General features: G+C 39.1%; 1 protein-coding gene across 12 annotated transcripts in view; it reads left to right on the top strand.

Annotated features, from left to right (window-relative positions):
• The window catches only part of nav3 (neuron navigator 3), a 322,550-nt gene that overhangs the window by 210,079 nt on the left and 94,721 nt on the right, over positions 1–17,750 (top strand). For 11 of the 12 annotated variants that reach the window (XM_058772574.1, XM_058772573.1, XM_058772569.1 and 8 more), the window contains 2 exons: positions 9,706–9,823; positions 10,426–10,478. In XM_058772574.1, coding sequence (XP_058628557.1) covers positions 9,706–9,823; positions 10,426–10,478 — 171 coding nt within the window. Of the gene's footprint in view, positions 1–4,423; positions 4,474–9,705; positions 9,824–10,425; positions 10,479–17,750 lie in introns of those variants that run through there. The other variant, XM_058772578.1, reaches the window with a different exon arrangement.

Below are 17,750 nucleotides of genomic sequence, written 5' to 3'. Positions count from 1 at the left end.
GTTGCTAAGAGACCAAGCAGTACTAGCTAGCAGAGCCTAAGATGCTATTTCTCAGGCCAGAGCTAGCTACACTATAAAAAGTGATAAGTTGACTTAACTTAAAAAAAATTGAGGAAACCCGTTGCCTTAAAATTATTAAGTATATATTTTTTTTAAGTTAAGTGAACTTGACAATTCAGGCAACAGGTTTCCTAATTTTTTTTAAGTTAAGTCAACTTATCACTTTTTACAGTGTAAGGTTAGCTAGAATATTAAGATTGTTTATTCAGATTAAATAATGAGTTAAGATGTCTCACACCCCAAATCTCAGTTTTTAAAGGAGTTTTGAGTAACACTTTTCATGAAGTGTGTATAAATGCAGTGCTAATGTGCTATTCACTCTCTATGCATTCATATGGTACACTTTATACTTGTAAACTTCTAATCACAGTTATGAGACATATCAACACTTAGTGATTTATTATTTGGCTTTTCGTTATAGCACACAACCAACATCACATTTTGAGAAAGACAAGTATTATAATGTATCAACTGCAGCTACAATTATTCATGACAACATAAACCCGATTACAATGTGTACCGTAATGCATTATGAATACCTTTAATGCATTATATATAGGCTACATAGAAAGTGTTACTGAGTGTTGCCGCATCCCAGTGCTACATTTCACCTTGAGACAACAGAATTATTTAAAGATTTAGATGGTTAAGCTCTATTTCTCCCAAGATCCCACTGGATATACTTTCATTTTCTAGCATAGCACTCATTATTCCTTTCCGCTGAATGAAATGTGCTTACTAATTAGATGACAAATATTTCTCTGGAAGCACTGCCTGTTTCAGTAATGACATGTTTTGAAATGGAGCAGGCCGAGGGAGATTCCTCTTTTCTGCAACAGTGTGACCACATCGTAGGTCAAAGTAAACAATATCTCGCTGTGTTTACTATGATTTCTGTGGTAATTGGTTGGATGACAGAGTGCTGTCACTCAAACTCCCCCGAGGTCAAGGTCAGCGTTGTCGTGAGGACTTTTGACTTGTGACGTAAATCTGGTCCTCGTTGCAGTTTATTCTGATCAAGATCCGCCCACTTGGACAGGAAGACCATTTGATGAACGTATAAAGCAACCAACTTTTTGTTTACCATAGTTTGATCCAATTGAATCTTGTAATTTTTGCCAAAGTTTTCCATCTGAGGCTAGGAACAGTGTGTCCTTCACCATTTGTACTCAAGAAATGCAGGGAGCCTTTATAAAATGCCTTAAGCTTCCCGTAACTCCTGAATGTCACTTCAAGAAAACGGCTTATGTACTTTCTTCCCTCACATTTCTTTCTCTAGCTTTCTTAATCTCTGTATCTTTCTGTCCCGGCTTCTTGCTTTCACTCTCTCCACTTCTGTTGATTGACAACTGGAAGAGAATTTAAGACACTGGCTCCCCTGCCGTGAGGTCCTTCATATCTCTGTTTCAGCTCTCATCAAACGAGAGTGCTTTGTTGGCATGTGTCTGTGTAACAGATTGAAAAACTTTCTCACTTTTCTGGGCTTCAGAAAAGTATTTGAAAAGTTGTAAAAGTGAGTGTTTTTTATTCATGTTATTCTTAAAGTTGAATCTGATTGGATTTTCATTGCTGTAATGCATTTTTTTTAAATTTAAATCACTGTATTAATTTACATAATAAAATAATACATTCATATAATTTATAAACATTTTATGCGATTTTTGTTTAGTTTTTGGTGAAATATGGCCTAGACATGTTCTTGAAAGGTGTTGTGTGGGAAACAGACTCACCTCGGGTTTTATAGACAAACTACAATCCATTTGCATATAAGGAAAGGTATTTTATTTGGTACTTGGCAGAAGTTCCAGCCATTAACAAGTGGCAAGGTTACAAATGTGTTTGCTTTTACAATGTGTTGCATTATTTTCCACTTAAAGATGGATTTTTTTCCCGTACGGTGCTCAAAGGAGAAGAGTTTGGCTGTTGCTGTGAGTGTTTGTGGACCTTTAATAAAGCGACCATGGGGCTGACAGGTGCTATTATTGGGAACATTAAGTGAGATGAAGGGCTACTGGCTCCCTTGGACAAGATAATGATGTTTTTACTGGAAAGAGGAAATTCAGGAACTGTTTAAAGATGCTTTGAGAAGAAAGGTTTGGCATGGTGATATATTCCAGATGTGTCCAGTTTGGTTCATGCAGTAGATCTCTCAAGGTGTCAACGTAGACAACCATGTTGCATAATACTATTTGAAATATTTATCTTTGCTAAGTAGGCAGTATGCTAATAATCTATTTCAACTCAGACTTGAAACTTTACTGTTACTGCTAAGCCACAGCTCAAACAGAGAACTGTTGATCACAAACAAGTACTATATTCAAACTTATAATACTGTGGGAAAGACAAAGGGTCGTTTTACCATTATGTAACCGTGTTTCGCACGCACCATCATCGTCCATTGATTTTTATGGTCTTCATCACTCTGGAGAATATTCTGTGAAGATACTTTAATTACTGAATGGCGGAGCTGGGAATTCTTCGTGTATGTGTGTTTTAGTATGGATGTTAGCTGCTCCGTGGGGATTCTCGAGGGAAACTAAACTAAATGAGTCTCTGTTTGCAACGCTCATGAAGATTCTGATGTACGATCAACCTTCAAACAAACACAATTAACTCCATTGGCAGCTACTGACACTGATTAATTCAGGTCACTTAATGAATCTAGCTGTCGGTTGTGTGGGTCTTCTGTCAAGAGCACGCAAATGGCAAACCTGTTATCTTCCTACGTGCTGGTATTTATCCGATATACAATTAGGAGGGACATTTTGCCAGTTTCTTTTGAAATTTCATCAATGGGCCAATGAGAATGTGGTCTAACAGAGTGGGCAGGGTTTGGCACCCTATTAATTTCACCTTCGCCTGAAGTATGAGGTCTCAACATGAAGTGGATTTCCAAATGTCAACTTCATGCCAAGTCAACAATGATAATGTCATGCCAGGTGAGAAAAATGGACATTTGTCATGGTCTCACTGGGTTTGTGTGGGCGTCCTGTCTGAGAGTATTTAGGAGGCACATCTTTCAATGGGACGAGGGGCAGCCAAGGGCCAGCGCACACACAGGAAACTAGTCCTGACAGCCCAACTGCATGCACTTCCTGTCAAAGCACACAGTGGCGTCTCGTCCTTGCAGAAACGACAAACACTCTCGCCCTTCTCCGCTGAGGGTCTCGTCTGGGAGTGATGTTTGAAATACACATACACAACCATACACACGCAATAAAACCCTAGACCCCATCCTCTCTTCCACTCTCCCCCCGAGCCAAATGAGAGAATCACAGCCATATGTCAGCCGTCTGCGCTCCCACTCATGTGGCGGAACGCTGTGCCTCGCTATAAATGGAAAACTACCATGAAATCAATAGAGAAACTGCATTAAACTTGACTGACGGCTGGTGCGTTATGGGTAAACAGCGGTGAGCTGCGTTTGCTGCCGCCTCAGCCCTGATTCAGCAAAGTCTTGTTCGTCTCTCAGTTACAGTGTCACAAGATGATTCCTTTTCCTTGAGGTGTCTCTCTATCCCCGAATGCTGCAAACACATTCTGTATGCTCTCCCTCCGCAGCACACCCTACCTTTATTCGATTATTTGTACAGGTGGTTAAAATGTTTCATCTTCCCTCCTCATGTCATTCTAAACACTCTTCAGAATATCTTCAGTAGGAAAAGAAAAGTCATACAGGTTAGGAACAACATAAGGGGAAGTAAATGATGACAGAATTTACTTTTAGTTTACTCAACATTAAACTCTGACACCACTGTTCAATTAATAAAAGTAAATTAGTACTAAAAGTAAATTAGTATTTTTATTAAGAATGCAATAAATTGATCAGAAGTGACAGTAAAGACATTTTTAAAGTTACAAAATATTTTAAAATGAGTTCTGAAGGAACTTGGTGAAGTAAATTTAGAGCAAACCAGCTTTAACTTCCTCGATATTGTTTTCAATTATCATAAATTCTTATAGTAAGATATAGAAGGGTTTACAGTCCCGTACAGTGCTATATTACTCAATTTACAGCATTACGCAACAGCCCTCAAGTGTTTCAGGGCTGGTAAATATTCCATATGCTTATGAAGTGCCTCTTTTTTTGTTAACAACACAATTCCATCCCTTCTCCGCCCAGTCCTGTGATTTGTAATCTAAACTTCATCTAAAAACATTCAAATAAACCCCAAATACGGTCGTTGGATCAGTCCGCAAGGCGATGAACTCACAGACCCTTCTGGCTGATGCATGACAGATTTTCTCAGCAGCTGACTCCCCCTATTGCCTGACTATTGTAAATGCAGGCTTCCAGTACCTGCGCAGTTATAGGCACTGCATAGAGAGCAGACTGTAGAGAGAGCCGAACGCTGCCGTTTATCAGCGGGACGCTGAGGACGGGGACAACCTGGGCTCAGATACTCTTAAGAGGTACACACACTTCACTTGAGCTTAACTCTAGCAGGCTGAAACAGCAGGGACTGTTAACTGCTTCTTAGAGTCAGGGACAAAGCCAGGGGATTTGTGTTTTTGTTTGATGGATGTGTGTGTCTGGACGCATGTATGTGTGCGTTGGCAACCTGCTCGCAAGGGGAGGAGGCAGCGCTCATGAATGACGGCCGTATGAGTGTGTGTGTGTGTGTTTCCGTTTAATGCTGTGTGAACGCTGAGGGTGGCATAGTTGGGTTTTACGGTGAAGTGATGCATCAGCCAAACAAGCGCTTGCTCATTAATAGAGACAAAACCACAGTGTCAGAGCTGTTGGGATGAATCGAAAATAATGGGTCGCAGGAAAGAGAAACAGTGACGCATGATAAATAGCTGTGAGTGAAGTCAAGGAGCGCTAGGGCATTAGATTAATGCTGTTTAGATGGGATTCAGCACACATCTGGGGACTAAGGAGCATCGGGACTGACTTTGGGATGTGTGTGTTCATGTGAGCTTCTGCCGGTCTCACAGTGGGAAACACCAGCAAGTTCATCCCCTAAAATAACGGGACGGGAAACTGTTTAACCTTGGCTCGGCGTACTTCCCTCCGTGAAACTATCGGATTGAAAGGCTGCTTTACAACCAGTTTCCTTCTGCCATAACAGTCGCTTATTTACAGCTGCAGACCGGCCCGGTTCACCCTCCCTCGTGCCTGAGTGTTAATGGCAGCATTGATTAAAGCATTTAAAGTGTGCTGCTGGTTATCGTGTGCATTCGAGATGCCAGTTTGCTTGCAACAGAGCTTCTCTTCGGTATACTATTGGCTGCCTAGGCTGATAAAATGTTAATGGTTGTTTTCAGATAAACCAATCTGTTTCTAAGAAAGTAAATGACTGTGGTAATGGTTCTCTCAGGGAGATTTTGCCTGTATCCACTGCGGAGATACTCCTTTAGCCTTATTTTAATGAGAATCTCCTCTTCCTCTACCTGTCAGCTTTTTATTTTTAATTTTCATTTTTTTGCTTATCTTTTAAACCCCAAGTTAAAGCTGAAGCATGTAATTTTTCTGACCTTAAATGCCTTCTCTTATCCTAGCTTAATATGCAGAGACAACTTAGTGAACCAATTTTCCTTGAAAAGTGAAAATGCTTTGGCTCTGTGGTGTTTTCAAAACACTGCTTTGTTTAGCATCCCAACCGGCCCTGCACGGCAACATTAGCTCAACCAATAGCATTTGGGGAGTGGTTGTTTATCTGGCCAATGTCGAGAGTGATTGGGAAACATGTTTGAAAACAGGCTGCACAAAAATAAGGCAGCTTTTGAAAAGCATTTCACATATGTAATTTTGACAGACCTTAGCACCATTTTTAACCCTAGTTTATAAAGTTTAACTTTTATAGTCCCAAAGGTAGAGTATATGTAAGCAATAAGGTACGAGAGGCCGTGCTGTATCGTGAATAAATCACAGCTGAAGGGCGTTGTTAGGCACGACGTAAAGTTTTATAAAACGGTTACCACACAATAAAAAAATTGTAAAACCACAAATTTATGTTTTGACATGTTACTTTTTTGAGAAGTTCGTTAAATGCTGTCCTTCCGCTAAAAAATAGTTCCTGACAGCAACAGTAAACAACAAGAGAATGTTCTGAACATGCCTCTCATCTAATGTAGCTTAAATAAAAACAGAGAGGTCTTATCATCCACTGTGTCATTTATTGTTTTAACACCATATATGATATTTTCTCATCAACATCTGCTTTTCTCTCAGCATGAGGAAACGTCTGTTCTCCGTCTTTTAGTTTAAAACAAACCGATTCGTGGCACAGCGCGAGTTTGCAAGTGTCATTACAGTGTATACTGATGGACATAAAGACATACAGAATCATACCTGAAACAGAAAACTAATAAATACAGTAGTATTCCCTCCTCACTTCGGAAACTGTAGGCTTCCACACAGACGCGCGCCACACACACATCAACATATCTCCGCATGAGAATTGTTTATTAGAGGAGGAAGGGCAGACGATGCAACATAACGCCAACATAACGCCAGCAGGGGTCACTCATACTTCATTAAATAAATAACAAACACTTAATTCTGACGAAATACATAATAAATGAAACAGTTTTGATGCTATATTTTTGATTGTTTATGTTGCTAAGGGTGTTGCTCAGTGATGCACAGAACCGTTGGGTGAAGTGGTCATAGCCGTGCTGTATCGTAAATAAAACACCGCTGCTGACCAATCAGAATCGAGGAATGGAACTAACCGTTTTATAAAGTGTGAAAGGTCACACTTTATTTTAAGGTCCGATTCTCGCTATTAACAAACCTAATAGCGCTATTAAAAGACTTTTGCCTCAATAAACTCCTAATTTGCTGTTTATTAATAGTTAGTAAGGTAGTTGTTAGGTTTAGGTATTGGGTAAAATTAGGGATGTAGAATATGGTCATGCAGAATATGTGCTTTATAAGTACTAATAAACAGCCAATATTTTAATAATAGGAATGCTAATAAGCAACTAGTTAATAGTGAGAATTAGTCCCTATACTAAAGTGCTACTATGTGAAACAGAATTGTAGGATGTTACTAATCAAAACGTTTAGCAATAATTAGTTATTAATGAACTTTTTATGTTAACAGAAACTTTTTTGTTTTGCCGTCTGAGGGGATTGACACTATTGAACAGTGAACAACCAAAAAAGGGTCAAAGTTGCTGGTGGTTATCATGGTCCAGTTGACCCATGCTGGTAGATAGCCAACCCTAACTACGCCAAAAAGTGTTTCCATTGAGAGTCATTCAAAAGTAGCTGTGTAGTCTGACTTTAAATAGCATGAAATAGACATTTTTCCTTCTTTTCTTGTGGTGCCATCATCACTGTCATTTGGCTACATGTATTGCCCAGGTGATTGGCTAACATATATCTTTCTCCAGTTGTTTGCTCACTGTGTGTTGTATTTGTCCAGTTGATGTTATTAACCATTAATATGCAAATAGGAACTATAACCCAGGGTTACAAATATAGCCTACTGTGTGAAAAACCTGACTACAATAAAGCATGAATAAGATTGCTGCTACTGGGTTAACAATTTTAAATGTGTGCACTAGTCTCTTGCTTTTCCTGTTGTTCTTCACTCTCTCTCTCTCTCTCTCTCCCCCTCTCCCCCTACCTCCCTCTCTCTCTCTGTCATTTCGTTCTTTCGTTTTGCTTTCTCTTCCCATGTCTCACTTGCTTTCTTTGTTGATCTCTGGGCGCTGGAGGCAATAAGAGGAAGACAGAGTGATTTCTTTTTCCTTCCTTTCAAAGGTCCAGATGGACATTTTCTGCCCGTCAAGCACATGAACAACTGTGGCACTGCGGCACCCCTAATTCTCTCAGCCCTCCGTCAGGCAGGGAAAAGGGGAACTGGGTTGTGCTGCAGAGAATCGCTGTCTTATACTCCACTTCCTTTTCTGACCTTTCAACCAGTGCATCAGTTTACCTTACCAACTCACTCAGGTTAAGCCACAGAAATACAAATTCCTTCTACATCCTGGGCCACGGGATGAACCAAAACATCAATACCATAGCCAAACCAGATATGAATTCACCTGGTTTTCTAGATGCTGTGAAAATGTGTAAATTCTTTGCTGCCGTGACTGGAGGTGTTGGCATGTGTGGTAGTGTAGCTGTTTGTTTACTCAACTCTCGGAGGTGACTGTGGTTTGGAGTGGTGAGCGGAAGCCTTTATTGGCTCTCTTTTGTATTGTGTTGAGTTTAAGTGGGAGGATGACTAAAGAGCTCTTCATCACCCTGTTCTTGTTAATGACTTCTCATCATATGCTGAAACCACAACAGACAAAACCTTTGAACTGTGGCATCTTCGAACGGAATGCTTCCTTTTGCTTGGCGAAGGAATGTGTTTAATTGGTCACTGTGTTTGAGGTGGCGAGAGAGTATGGCTGATATTTTTTTTATTTTATGAGGCATTATAGTATGGTCTAAAATTAAACTAGCTATGTAAAGGAAAAATCCTTTGAAATTTTACTGGGTTCGTGGGTGTAAATTAAATTTACCACTTTAAATACATTTTAGTACATCATTCATAACTTTAACATTAAGCAGGGTGCAGATTATGGGGGTTTGGGGAGGTCTCTTCACCCTAATTAAAGCTGAAACTGTCTAAAGGAAGCCAGAACAAAAGTTTTGAAGGCTATAGCAACAATAGGATGGTTGACCATTTTCTGTTAGGATCAAAATCGGCTGGTACTTTGGCAAAACATAAAAAGTAAAATACATGCTGTCTGGATGAGCTGAAAAAGTTTAGCCCCCCAATAGTCTTTTGTATAATTCACACAATGATTTGAAGCGTTATAGACAAAAGCCTCATACAGGCAATTCTATTAGTGAGAGGATGTGAGCTCAGAGATTGTTACCACTGGGGTGCTCTCGCTTAAGTGGGAAATGGAAAACCGTTTGCCTAGTGTGCAATGAGATCTAATCCTAAGATCACAATGAAAGAGCAGAGCTCTAAGATTTGTGACATGAGTTTTTAAGGGGCCCTAGAACAGACCCCTGAGGAACACCTATCCAAGGAATCTTTTAGACATATTACTGAGACACGAGGGGGTTGCATTTGTTCGTACAGACCCGGTATATTAAGCAATAAATAAGGACTTTCTTAATTTAGTGTTCCCTGCATGCTGTTTCAACATTTTTGCTGTTGCACTTCTGGTACTGCTCTGAAACAGTTTTATAAAAAACTTGCTGCACAAGGACTTAATTTAAAAGACTTTAACAATGGTTTAAAAGCTCAATGTGCAATGACAACATCCTTTAGAGAGGAATTAGCCTTTGGGAAAGTTAATTTGTTGTAAGTAGGTGCTATCCTTGTAATCCACATCTGATTAAATGGATCAGCGGTGTCACAATGTCATGTAAGAAAATCAGTAGAAAATCCAGGTAATCCATTACAAATGCTGAGGCCTCATTGATAGTTTTGATTAAATTGCCCTTATACTCAAGCCGGCTGCTTTGTTTTTCTGTTTCTCTTACTCTAATAGTTTTTGTTTTCTTAAGTGGTTCTGGTCAACATGACTCAATCTTCTGTCAAACCACAGACACATTTTATCTGCTCAGGTCCTCTTTGACAAGTTTTCATTAATTGGTATTGTCTGTTTAGAGGCTTTTTCCCGTTGTTGTTCATCCATCTTCTGTTCCTCATCAGAATTTTTTCCTCATATTCCCTATAGATCTACACTGATTGGGCAAACCATTATTTGGCCAAGTCCGGCTGTCCGAGGCTTATTAAGGACCTGACTCAGGACATACCCGATGGAGTTCTGCTGGCAGAAATCATCCAGATAATAGGTAAGGGCACAAACGCACACATGCGCACACACACACACACACATACACAGTGCAGGCTAATAAATCTTCACAGCTCAATTGAGTGATAAAATTATTTGTGTAAGACATAACTACTTAACTGCGATTCAGCTTTAAGTTATTCTGCTCACGTTAAACTGGATTAGAAGCTGTAGAAAATCAGCAACATGAGAATTGAATGCTATTTCAGCACTATTAAAGCATGTGTCTCCCATGTGTTCACTTTAGTGAGCCCAGAGTGGTGTGCGTTGTGTGCATGTGTGTCAGTCTGTCTTTTTTATTTTTCCTTCTTTCTTTCCCCCATCCCATTTTCCCCTCCTCTGGGCTGTCCTGAAACTTTATTATGAACCTCTAGCATACAATGGCAGATCTTATGTCACAAACTCGCATCCAACAGCTGATGAATTAACAGCCGTTCATTTTCTCAGCGTTTTCTCCCACACTGCAAACATACACATGCTCATTCAATCACAAGCTCTCACAAACAGCAAAAGCAAACTTTCTTGCCTCATGGTAACCTGTGGATGGAAAGTCCAGAGGTTGTGGTACTGCAGATGTTTAACCCAGCAATATCTCTGTTGCAGCTAATGAGAAGGTAGAAGATATCAACAGCTGCCCCAAGAGTCACTCTCAAATGGTAAGTGCCCTTTTTTTTAGTTATAATGTAATACATTAACAGCATGATGCCTGTTCTCCCCATTATTGTTTGTTTTCTATATTTTCATTTTTTCCCTGACATATTAACTTTATACCACATCTGCCAGTCCTGTTTTTTGTAAACATTTACCAGCTATAAATTATTCTTACAGATATAAATATTTTTATCAAAAAGTGAAAATGCTGTAAACAAAATTGTGTTTATATATAAATTAAAATAATTAAATGAACTGAAACTGATAGTGAAGGAAACAATTATCCAGTTTTCATGCATATAAAATTTAATTTAATTAATGTATTTGTTTATTTATGTCACAACAGTATTATATAGTTATTTTTTATAGCACATTTACTATAAACAGCACATGTCATTGTGTCCTTTAGAAAAAAACAGTCTCATAAAATTGCACCTGTCAGAAAATCAAGAAAACAAATAATTTTGTTCCTTCTGGTCTGCCAAATCATGATTTGCTGATGATTCTGCAAAATAAAGATGCTTTTCTGTTATCTGTGTAGGTAAGATCTTATATGCTTATGTTGTGTTTCTACTGTAGCACATTGCAGTGATTAAACTCTTTCTAAGCTGTACTAGAGTAAAGGCTTTAGTGGCCCCACAGGTCTTTTCTGCAATAGAATGGCCCAGCCGAGTCCTGGGCTATAACTCTCTGCATGTCAATGAATACAGCAGAGAAACCTGGGATAGTTGCTGTGGGCTTCTCCTAACAACTCCCATGTAGGTATGCTTGTCAGATTGGAAGAGCACAAAGACCCCAGTAAAAGCTTACGTTCAAGGCTAACTGTGGTGTGTGTGTGTGCGTGAGTGTTTTGGGGGAGGCATAGGAGGTTTCATTGTTCCATTCAGTGCCCATTGATCTTGCACCTGCTGCCAGCATGAGTGTGCACACGTATGTAGAGGTTTTACACTGAGGAAGTGTGTCTGTTTATGAGAAACTGTTTACGGGAAGTTGAGGTTATGGAGGAACTTGACATACACACACTGTATCGCAGCCAAGCTTCACAACCAAAACATCAGCATAACGTTGCAGATTGGCGGGAGACTTCTCTGTGATTGCTGAGGTATTTGCCAGTATTTGATTTATAGGAACAGGTTATTGTGCAAAAACAGCAAGTTTTGTTGATAGACGGGATGCTGCTATACAGGGTTCTTAAATAGATTATAGGAATAGTTTAGCCAAGAATTATTTTTTTTTTTCTTTGTACATGCAGTGAAAGTCAATATGCTGACATATTAGTTACATTGTTGGTGGGAAGCATATATAAAAAGTGATCCAATTGACCTGAATTGACCTGAATGGACAGTTGAAACTTTTCTAAAATATTTTTTTGTGTTTTCCACAGAATCAAAAAATCATAGGGGTTTGGAACTAATCCTTTAACCAGCTCCACCTCCCATAAACAAGCTTAATCAGAAAAATCAGGCTGGTTAACCTGCATTTTTTGCTGGTTCACCATCAAAATTCATGCTTGTTTAAGCTGGTCTTTTCTGGAGGGTGCTGTGTAGGATGGGGTCATTTATGTGTGTTAAATGAGAGGATAAGAAATACCCTGGCCACAGCCTGGTTAACGTTTTCAGGAATAAGTCAGGAAGCTAATCTATTGTGCCCCTTTTCCTGTATTTGTTACTGTGTGGCAGTTAATATTAAACAGTAAATCACGTCAAGCCTCATTGCTCAGGGAGTCGGCAGTCTGCCATTGAGGAATAATCAATTATAACTATCCTTCAGAAAGGAAATTCCTTATCGATTAAGATTAGATAGCCCTCCGTGCATTTTCTGCTACAGACCAATAAAAACTTTGGCATTAGTAAAAAATGCTTGCTCATGTCCATTAAAAGCACCTGTTAAAAGTGAGTCAGCTTCAGCTAAATGAGTGTACTGTTGGGTGCTTTCCCAGGCAATGAAGATGGTTGCTAAATTACATGCGTAATAAACTCTCTCTCATTGATCTGATTGGTCTCTCGAGGCTTAATTAAACTGGCATGAAGAGAGGCAGATAAATCGCCGCCTACAGGCTGTCTGTTCACTCACTGACCCTTATGGAAACGTTTGTCTTTTGAACCGCAACTGCACCAGAAGCTAAAAAGGTAAGACCCACTTTTCCCAAAAGGAGTGGCTACGATCCCAAGGCTGGTATTCTGATTAGTCTGGAATTCTGAACATGTTGGTCCACCAAATGAGCCCTCACTGCCATTTGTGGCCTAGTCAGTGAGAGACAGCTATTTCTGGAGGTTATGCATCAGAATGGGAGTTCCCCTGGACATGAGCATATCCCGTAAGCCTGCCTTAATTAGCAGATCCAGGGATTGCAACATGTGGAGATGTCCCCGAGGCATGTACACTGATTTCTTTGTACATAGAACTCTCAGAGATCATCAGAGGCGACATATTGGAAAATTGGCCGATTTAATATGCAGTTTGTAATCTCATTTAGTATTAACATTAAGATGTCACTGAGTAGTCTCTTGGTTTCTTAGTGGTTGTTTTGTGGCTGACGGCAACTTCATCAAATCCCTGTTTGCACCTCTTTCCTCTCTCATCAGGCATTGTTAGGACAAATTTGGTCTGACAGTGTTGTCTCGTCCCTAAAACTGGAAACCGCAGGAACTGAGCATGCAGAGAGTGCCTTTGAACACAACCAGACACCCTCCAGCTCGGAAAAAGACAGAAAGAAATCCAAAGAAATCCAAACAGGGCCGTAAAAATCCATTCGACTGAAACAAACGTCAGAAAACTAATCTATGTAATTAAAACCTTCATTAATAAACCACATTGCACTTCAAAAGTCTACAGATGTGTAGGCACATAATTGGACTGCACTTCCCAGAATGCACCACATAAATCTTAGTATTGTAAACTCTACAGGTTGTAACCGCAAGTCTTTCTATATAGAGTGCATATGAGTTGCTGCCAGTGTCTTCTGGAGGTTTGAGATTGTGGCCATCAGGAGAGGCTGACTGATTGGCTACCTCTCCGGGTCGTGTGGGAGGACTGGTGCAGTTAAGTGTGTTAGAGCTTGTAAAGTGGCTTCATCATCTGGGCTCCATCTGTTAGCAGCATACAGCCTGACAGCTGAGAGATACGCTCCTTGCTTCGTCTATCCCTCTGATAACATACCACATTCACCTTCATGTGATTAATACAGCATTCCACCCAACTGTTGGCTAGAGAGCACAGAATGCTCAGCTGGTTTACTCTCCTAGATATCAGCTGGTCCACATGATGTCAGGAGCACTTAACTGATGGACTTTGGGTCTTTATTGAGTTTGTTTGGTTAGTTGACATGTTGGTTCATGATGGACTTGATTAAGTTATTAGAATTGGTCAGTTGTGTAGTTAGTTTCTCGAGAATAAGCGTTGGAACTTTATTGAGTTAGTTTGGTTCTTTGTTAAGTTAGTTCATCAAAAGGATTGGCTTTTGGTGTTGATTTAGTTAGTTTGCATAATGAGTTAGTTCACGAAGATGCGTGACGATGGGTCATAATTGAGTTGATCTGGTTATTTAGCGTGTTATTTCCTGAAGAAAATAAACTTTGGAACTTTAGTGAATTAGTTTAGTTAGTTTATGAGTTAGTTCATCAAAAGAATTGGCTTTTGGTGTTGATTCAGTTATTTTGGTTAGTGAGTTAGTTCTGACTGACTTGGTTTGGTTATTTAGTGAGTTAGATCATTGAAAAGATGGATTTTTGGACTTGGGTTAGATTTTTAGTAAATAACTAACAAGTGTTCTTTTTTTATGAAGTATCTTACAAATATTTTGTTTCCTTGATCTTGTTTTGCTTGGTTAATAGCATAGTGTATTATAGTTTCTTTTTTGGGCCATATAAGACCAAAACTTAGCTTAGGTTGTTTTCAGATGGACTTTTAGCAGACTTTGTCCTCTACTGCTGTGCCACTTTTTGGTCTAGCAGGTGGTGGCCAGCTTAAATGTCAGTCATTCAAGTTAACTCTCACTTTCTTTCTTTCTCTGCGCAGCTCTCTCTAGGGTTGAGCAGTTTGATATTGACCAAGTGTGTCTTGCACAGAATCATGGGATCTTTCTCACCTTGTGATTTCGTATGTTTAACATCACGTAGTGACACTTGACGTTCACGTTTGATTTGTGACGTGCAGCGTTTGACATTAGCTGTGACCTTTCCACCTGGGCTTGTAGACATAAGAGAAATGGTTCTGATTGTTTCCTGTCAGATATATTTACTCTCACTGGACTGTGATTGTGCTTTGACCTCTGCTGTGGGAGGATTTGTTTTTGGATTGATGGGTATTCCACCTCTTTACTTTTGACAGGGAATCATTCTGGTAATTGTCTGGATTTCAATGCTCTTAGAAATTACCTTGAGGTTGGCGGGTTCTGATGTCTTTTTCCTTCCTCAGGCATGTTTGACACGCTTTCAAAATTTAATTTCCGTGTCCTGTTGTAATCATGTCTTCGAAGACATTTTTACAGTCAGACGAATGAAGGAAATGTTCCTTCATTATATCGTCGACAAACATATTTGACAGACATTTTAATAGAGCTCCAAATATCCGGTGTCCCAGAGTGAAAATCAGAACGTCTAAGCCTCTGATTACATCTCACTTGAATACTTTTCTGCGGTTTCATTCAAATTCTGCTCTGCAACATATGAAGCTTAATAATACCACACAGAGAAAACTATAGAAGTGAGCCTGTGAAATCCCAGAGCAACTCTGATTCTTTTAAGAAATCTACAAAGATCAAACCGTAAAACAGACAGTGACGAGGATAACCACAGCAAAGGCTCTTGGTTTCAGATGGTAATATGGAAGAGCTAGATGTGTGACATGACTAAGAGAGCAAATCTGTCACCCAAAACATTATTCAAAGATCCACAAGCCTCATTTATGAGATGATGGCCTTAAAAGGAAAGTATACCCAAAAATGAAAATTGTCGACATTTACTCATTCCAAACCTGTATGACCATCTTTCTTACACTTGATTCTTTGAGTCAGTTTTTTTTAATGATTTAGTTCACAAAAGACTCTTGTTACGAATCAGACTGATCCAGTTCTCGAGTTTAAGCCACCAACTCACACAAAGCAACATTGTGGACTTGGAATGTATTCAACATGGACCACTTTTATGATATTTTGTGGTGCTTTTGGGTCAATTTTGAAGTTTCAAGAAAGAAAATAATACCAGTTTGGAACAACATAAGTGCTTTCTTAAAAATTGCAGGCATTTTACCTTGTCTTAAATGGTGGATCTGCAATATGGCATCTTGGCATTCTCAGATGTTTTGAGAAAGCAGACACTTCAAAGCACATGTTGCAGGCAGGCCGTCCGCTGGTGCTGTTCCTCCACCAATCTTGTGCAGGGCAGCGGCTGCAGCCTGATCCATTTAGTTGTTAATTAGACAGAGGAGGCCACAGGAATTTAATGGCTGTCGTCATTGGCTGGCATCATAATGGCTCAGCTACGGTTGTTTGTCTCAGTGCCCACTGGGCACACAGAATGGCATGCTAAAGTTGGCACTGAGGTGACTCTAACAAAGAAACCTGCCAAGCATTACTATAACACTATTAGTGCAGAAATTATTTTCTGTGGTCTTATTTGTTGCATCTGTGAATTAAAACCATTAAGAAAAGTTATTATTAATTTAGCACAGAAGTCCGGAAGAGAAAGTGCTCATTTTTTATTTTGACTTGGATTGTACTTTTAATTATAATAATGCCTTATGGCAATTCAGTAGCACACTTTATAGTAAGTAAGTAAATGAATAAAAAATAAATGAATAAATAACTGTGTGATTAAATTACGTAGGAGTGAGTGGGACTACTTTTTACTTTTCCAGTTTTTTTCAGTTTTGCAAAATGTATGTATGCATGTATGTTTTTATGTATGTATTTTCAAAACGTATTTCAAATTTCCAAAAACAAAAACTAAAAAGATAAAATGGAGGAGGAAACAACTTTTTAACTAAAAACACATTGGTTTTAAAAAGCACAAGTTAGTTAAAGTTAGTTTGGATGATAGATTTTCCCCTAAATTGTAACTATATAATCTTGCAATTCTGAGAAATGAGAAGTCAGAATTGTAAAATCTAAACTGTCAATTCTGACTTTTTTCTCAGAATTGTGTGATATAAAGTCAGAATTGCAAGATATAGACTCATAATTCTCACTTTTTTCTCAGAATTGTGAGTTTATATCACGCAATTCTTAGAAAAAAGGTCAGAATTGCAATTTATATCTCACAATTCTGCCTTTATAACTCGCAATTGCGATAGTATTACCCGCAATTCTGACTTTATATCTCACAATTGACCTATCGGTAAGCCCCCCTCCCTTAGTTACTAACTGTCTTACAATGATAACTACAGTGTGAAAACCTTGTCCCACGATGTTTTTGCACAATTTTGGACACAGAAGGCCACCAAATGGGAATAAAAAAACAGTATGCTATTTACTTTTGTACGTTAGCATGGACTCGCTAACTTTAACGTTAGCTAGTTTTATCCAGACATACCTTGCTAAAGCACAAGATAACATTAACGTTCTGCTTGAGCAGATGAAAATTGTAACTTAATGAGTGTATGACAACCAGAAAATGAATGTTTTTGTCTTGTATTGGGGTTGAATACTTAGGGACATTTCACTCTGTTTTGTTTGGATTCAGGAAATGTAATAAAATAAATTATATTTATAATCAGGATACCTGGAATCAGTGTTACAAGTACCCCAGGCACATCGTTTTTCCATTTTTGAAGCATAAACCCCATAAAACCGATGCGAGCTTTGGATCTTCCAATGTTTCTCGTTGGCGCTGAAACCTAAAGATGTCCGAGTTCCGCTCCCCGTGCAACTGATACTCGACTGCCACTGGCTAGTCTGCGTTCGAGGGGAGGGGCTTACTGATAGGTCAATTCTGGCTTTATGACTCTCAATTGTCAGTTTATGTCTCAATTCTGAGAAAAAAGTCAGAATTGCGAGATGTGAACTTGCAATTGCCAAAAAAAAAAAAATGTAATTAAAAATTTGACTCAAAATTGGAAAGTTATAGTATTTGGATATAACCCTTGTAAAACTTCCCTATTGCACAGACTTTGTTTTTGCTATGTACTTATGGACAGCTCATCAAATTCATGTGCATGTGGTCACTACGATCAGAGGAAATGAAATGAGCAAAACGACTGCAGCTGTTTCTCTGTAAAACCAAAAGTACTGGAGAAAACTGCGTTTATCTGTTCTCTTGGCTCTGAGTGGTTTTTAAGTG

Source organism: Onychostoma macrolepis, chromosome 04 (genome assembly GCF_012432095.1).
Source record: "Onychostoma macrolepis isolate SWU-2019 chromosome 04, ASM1243209v1, whole genome shotgun sequence".
Lineage (NCBI taxonomy): Eukaryota > Metazoa > Chordata > Actinopteri > Cypriniformes > Cyprinidae > Onychostoma > Onychostoma macrolepis.
The sequence above is the reverse complement of the archived record's forward strand: the minus strand, read 5'-3'. Positions and strand labels throughout refer to the sequence as shown.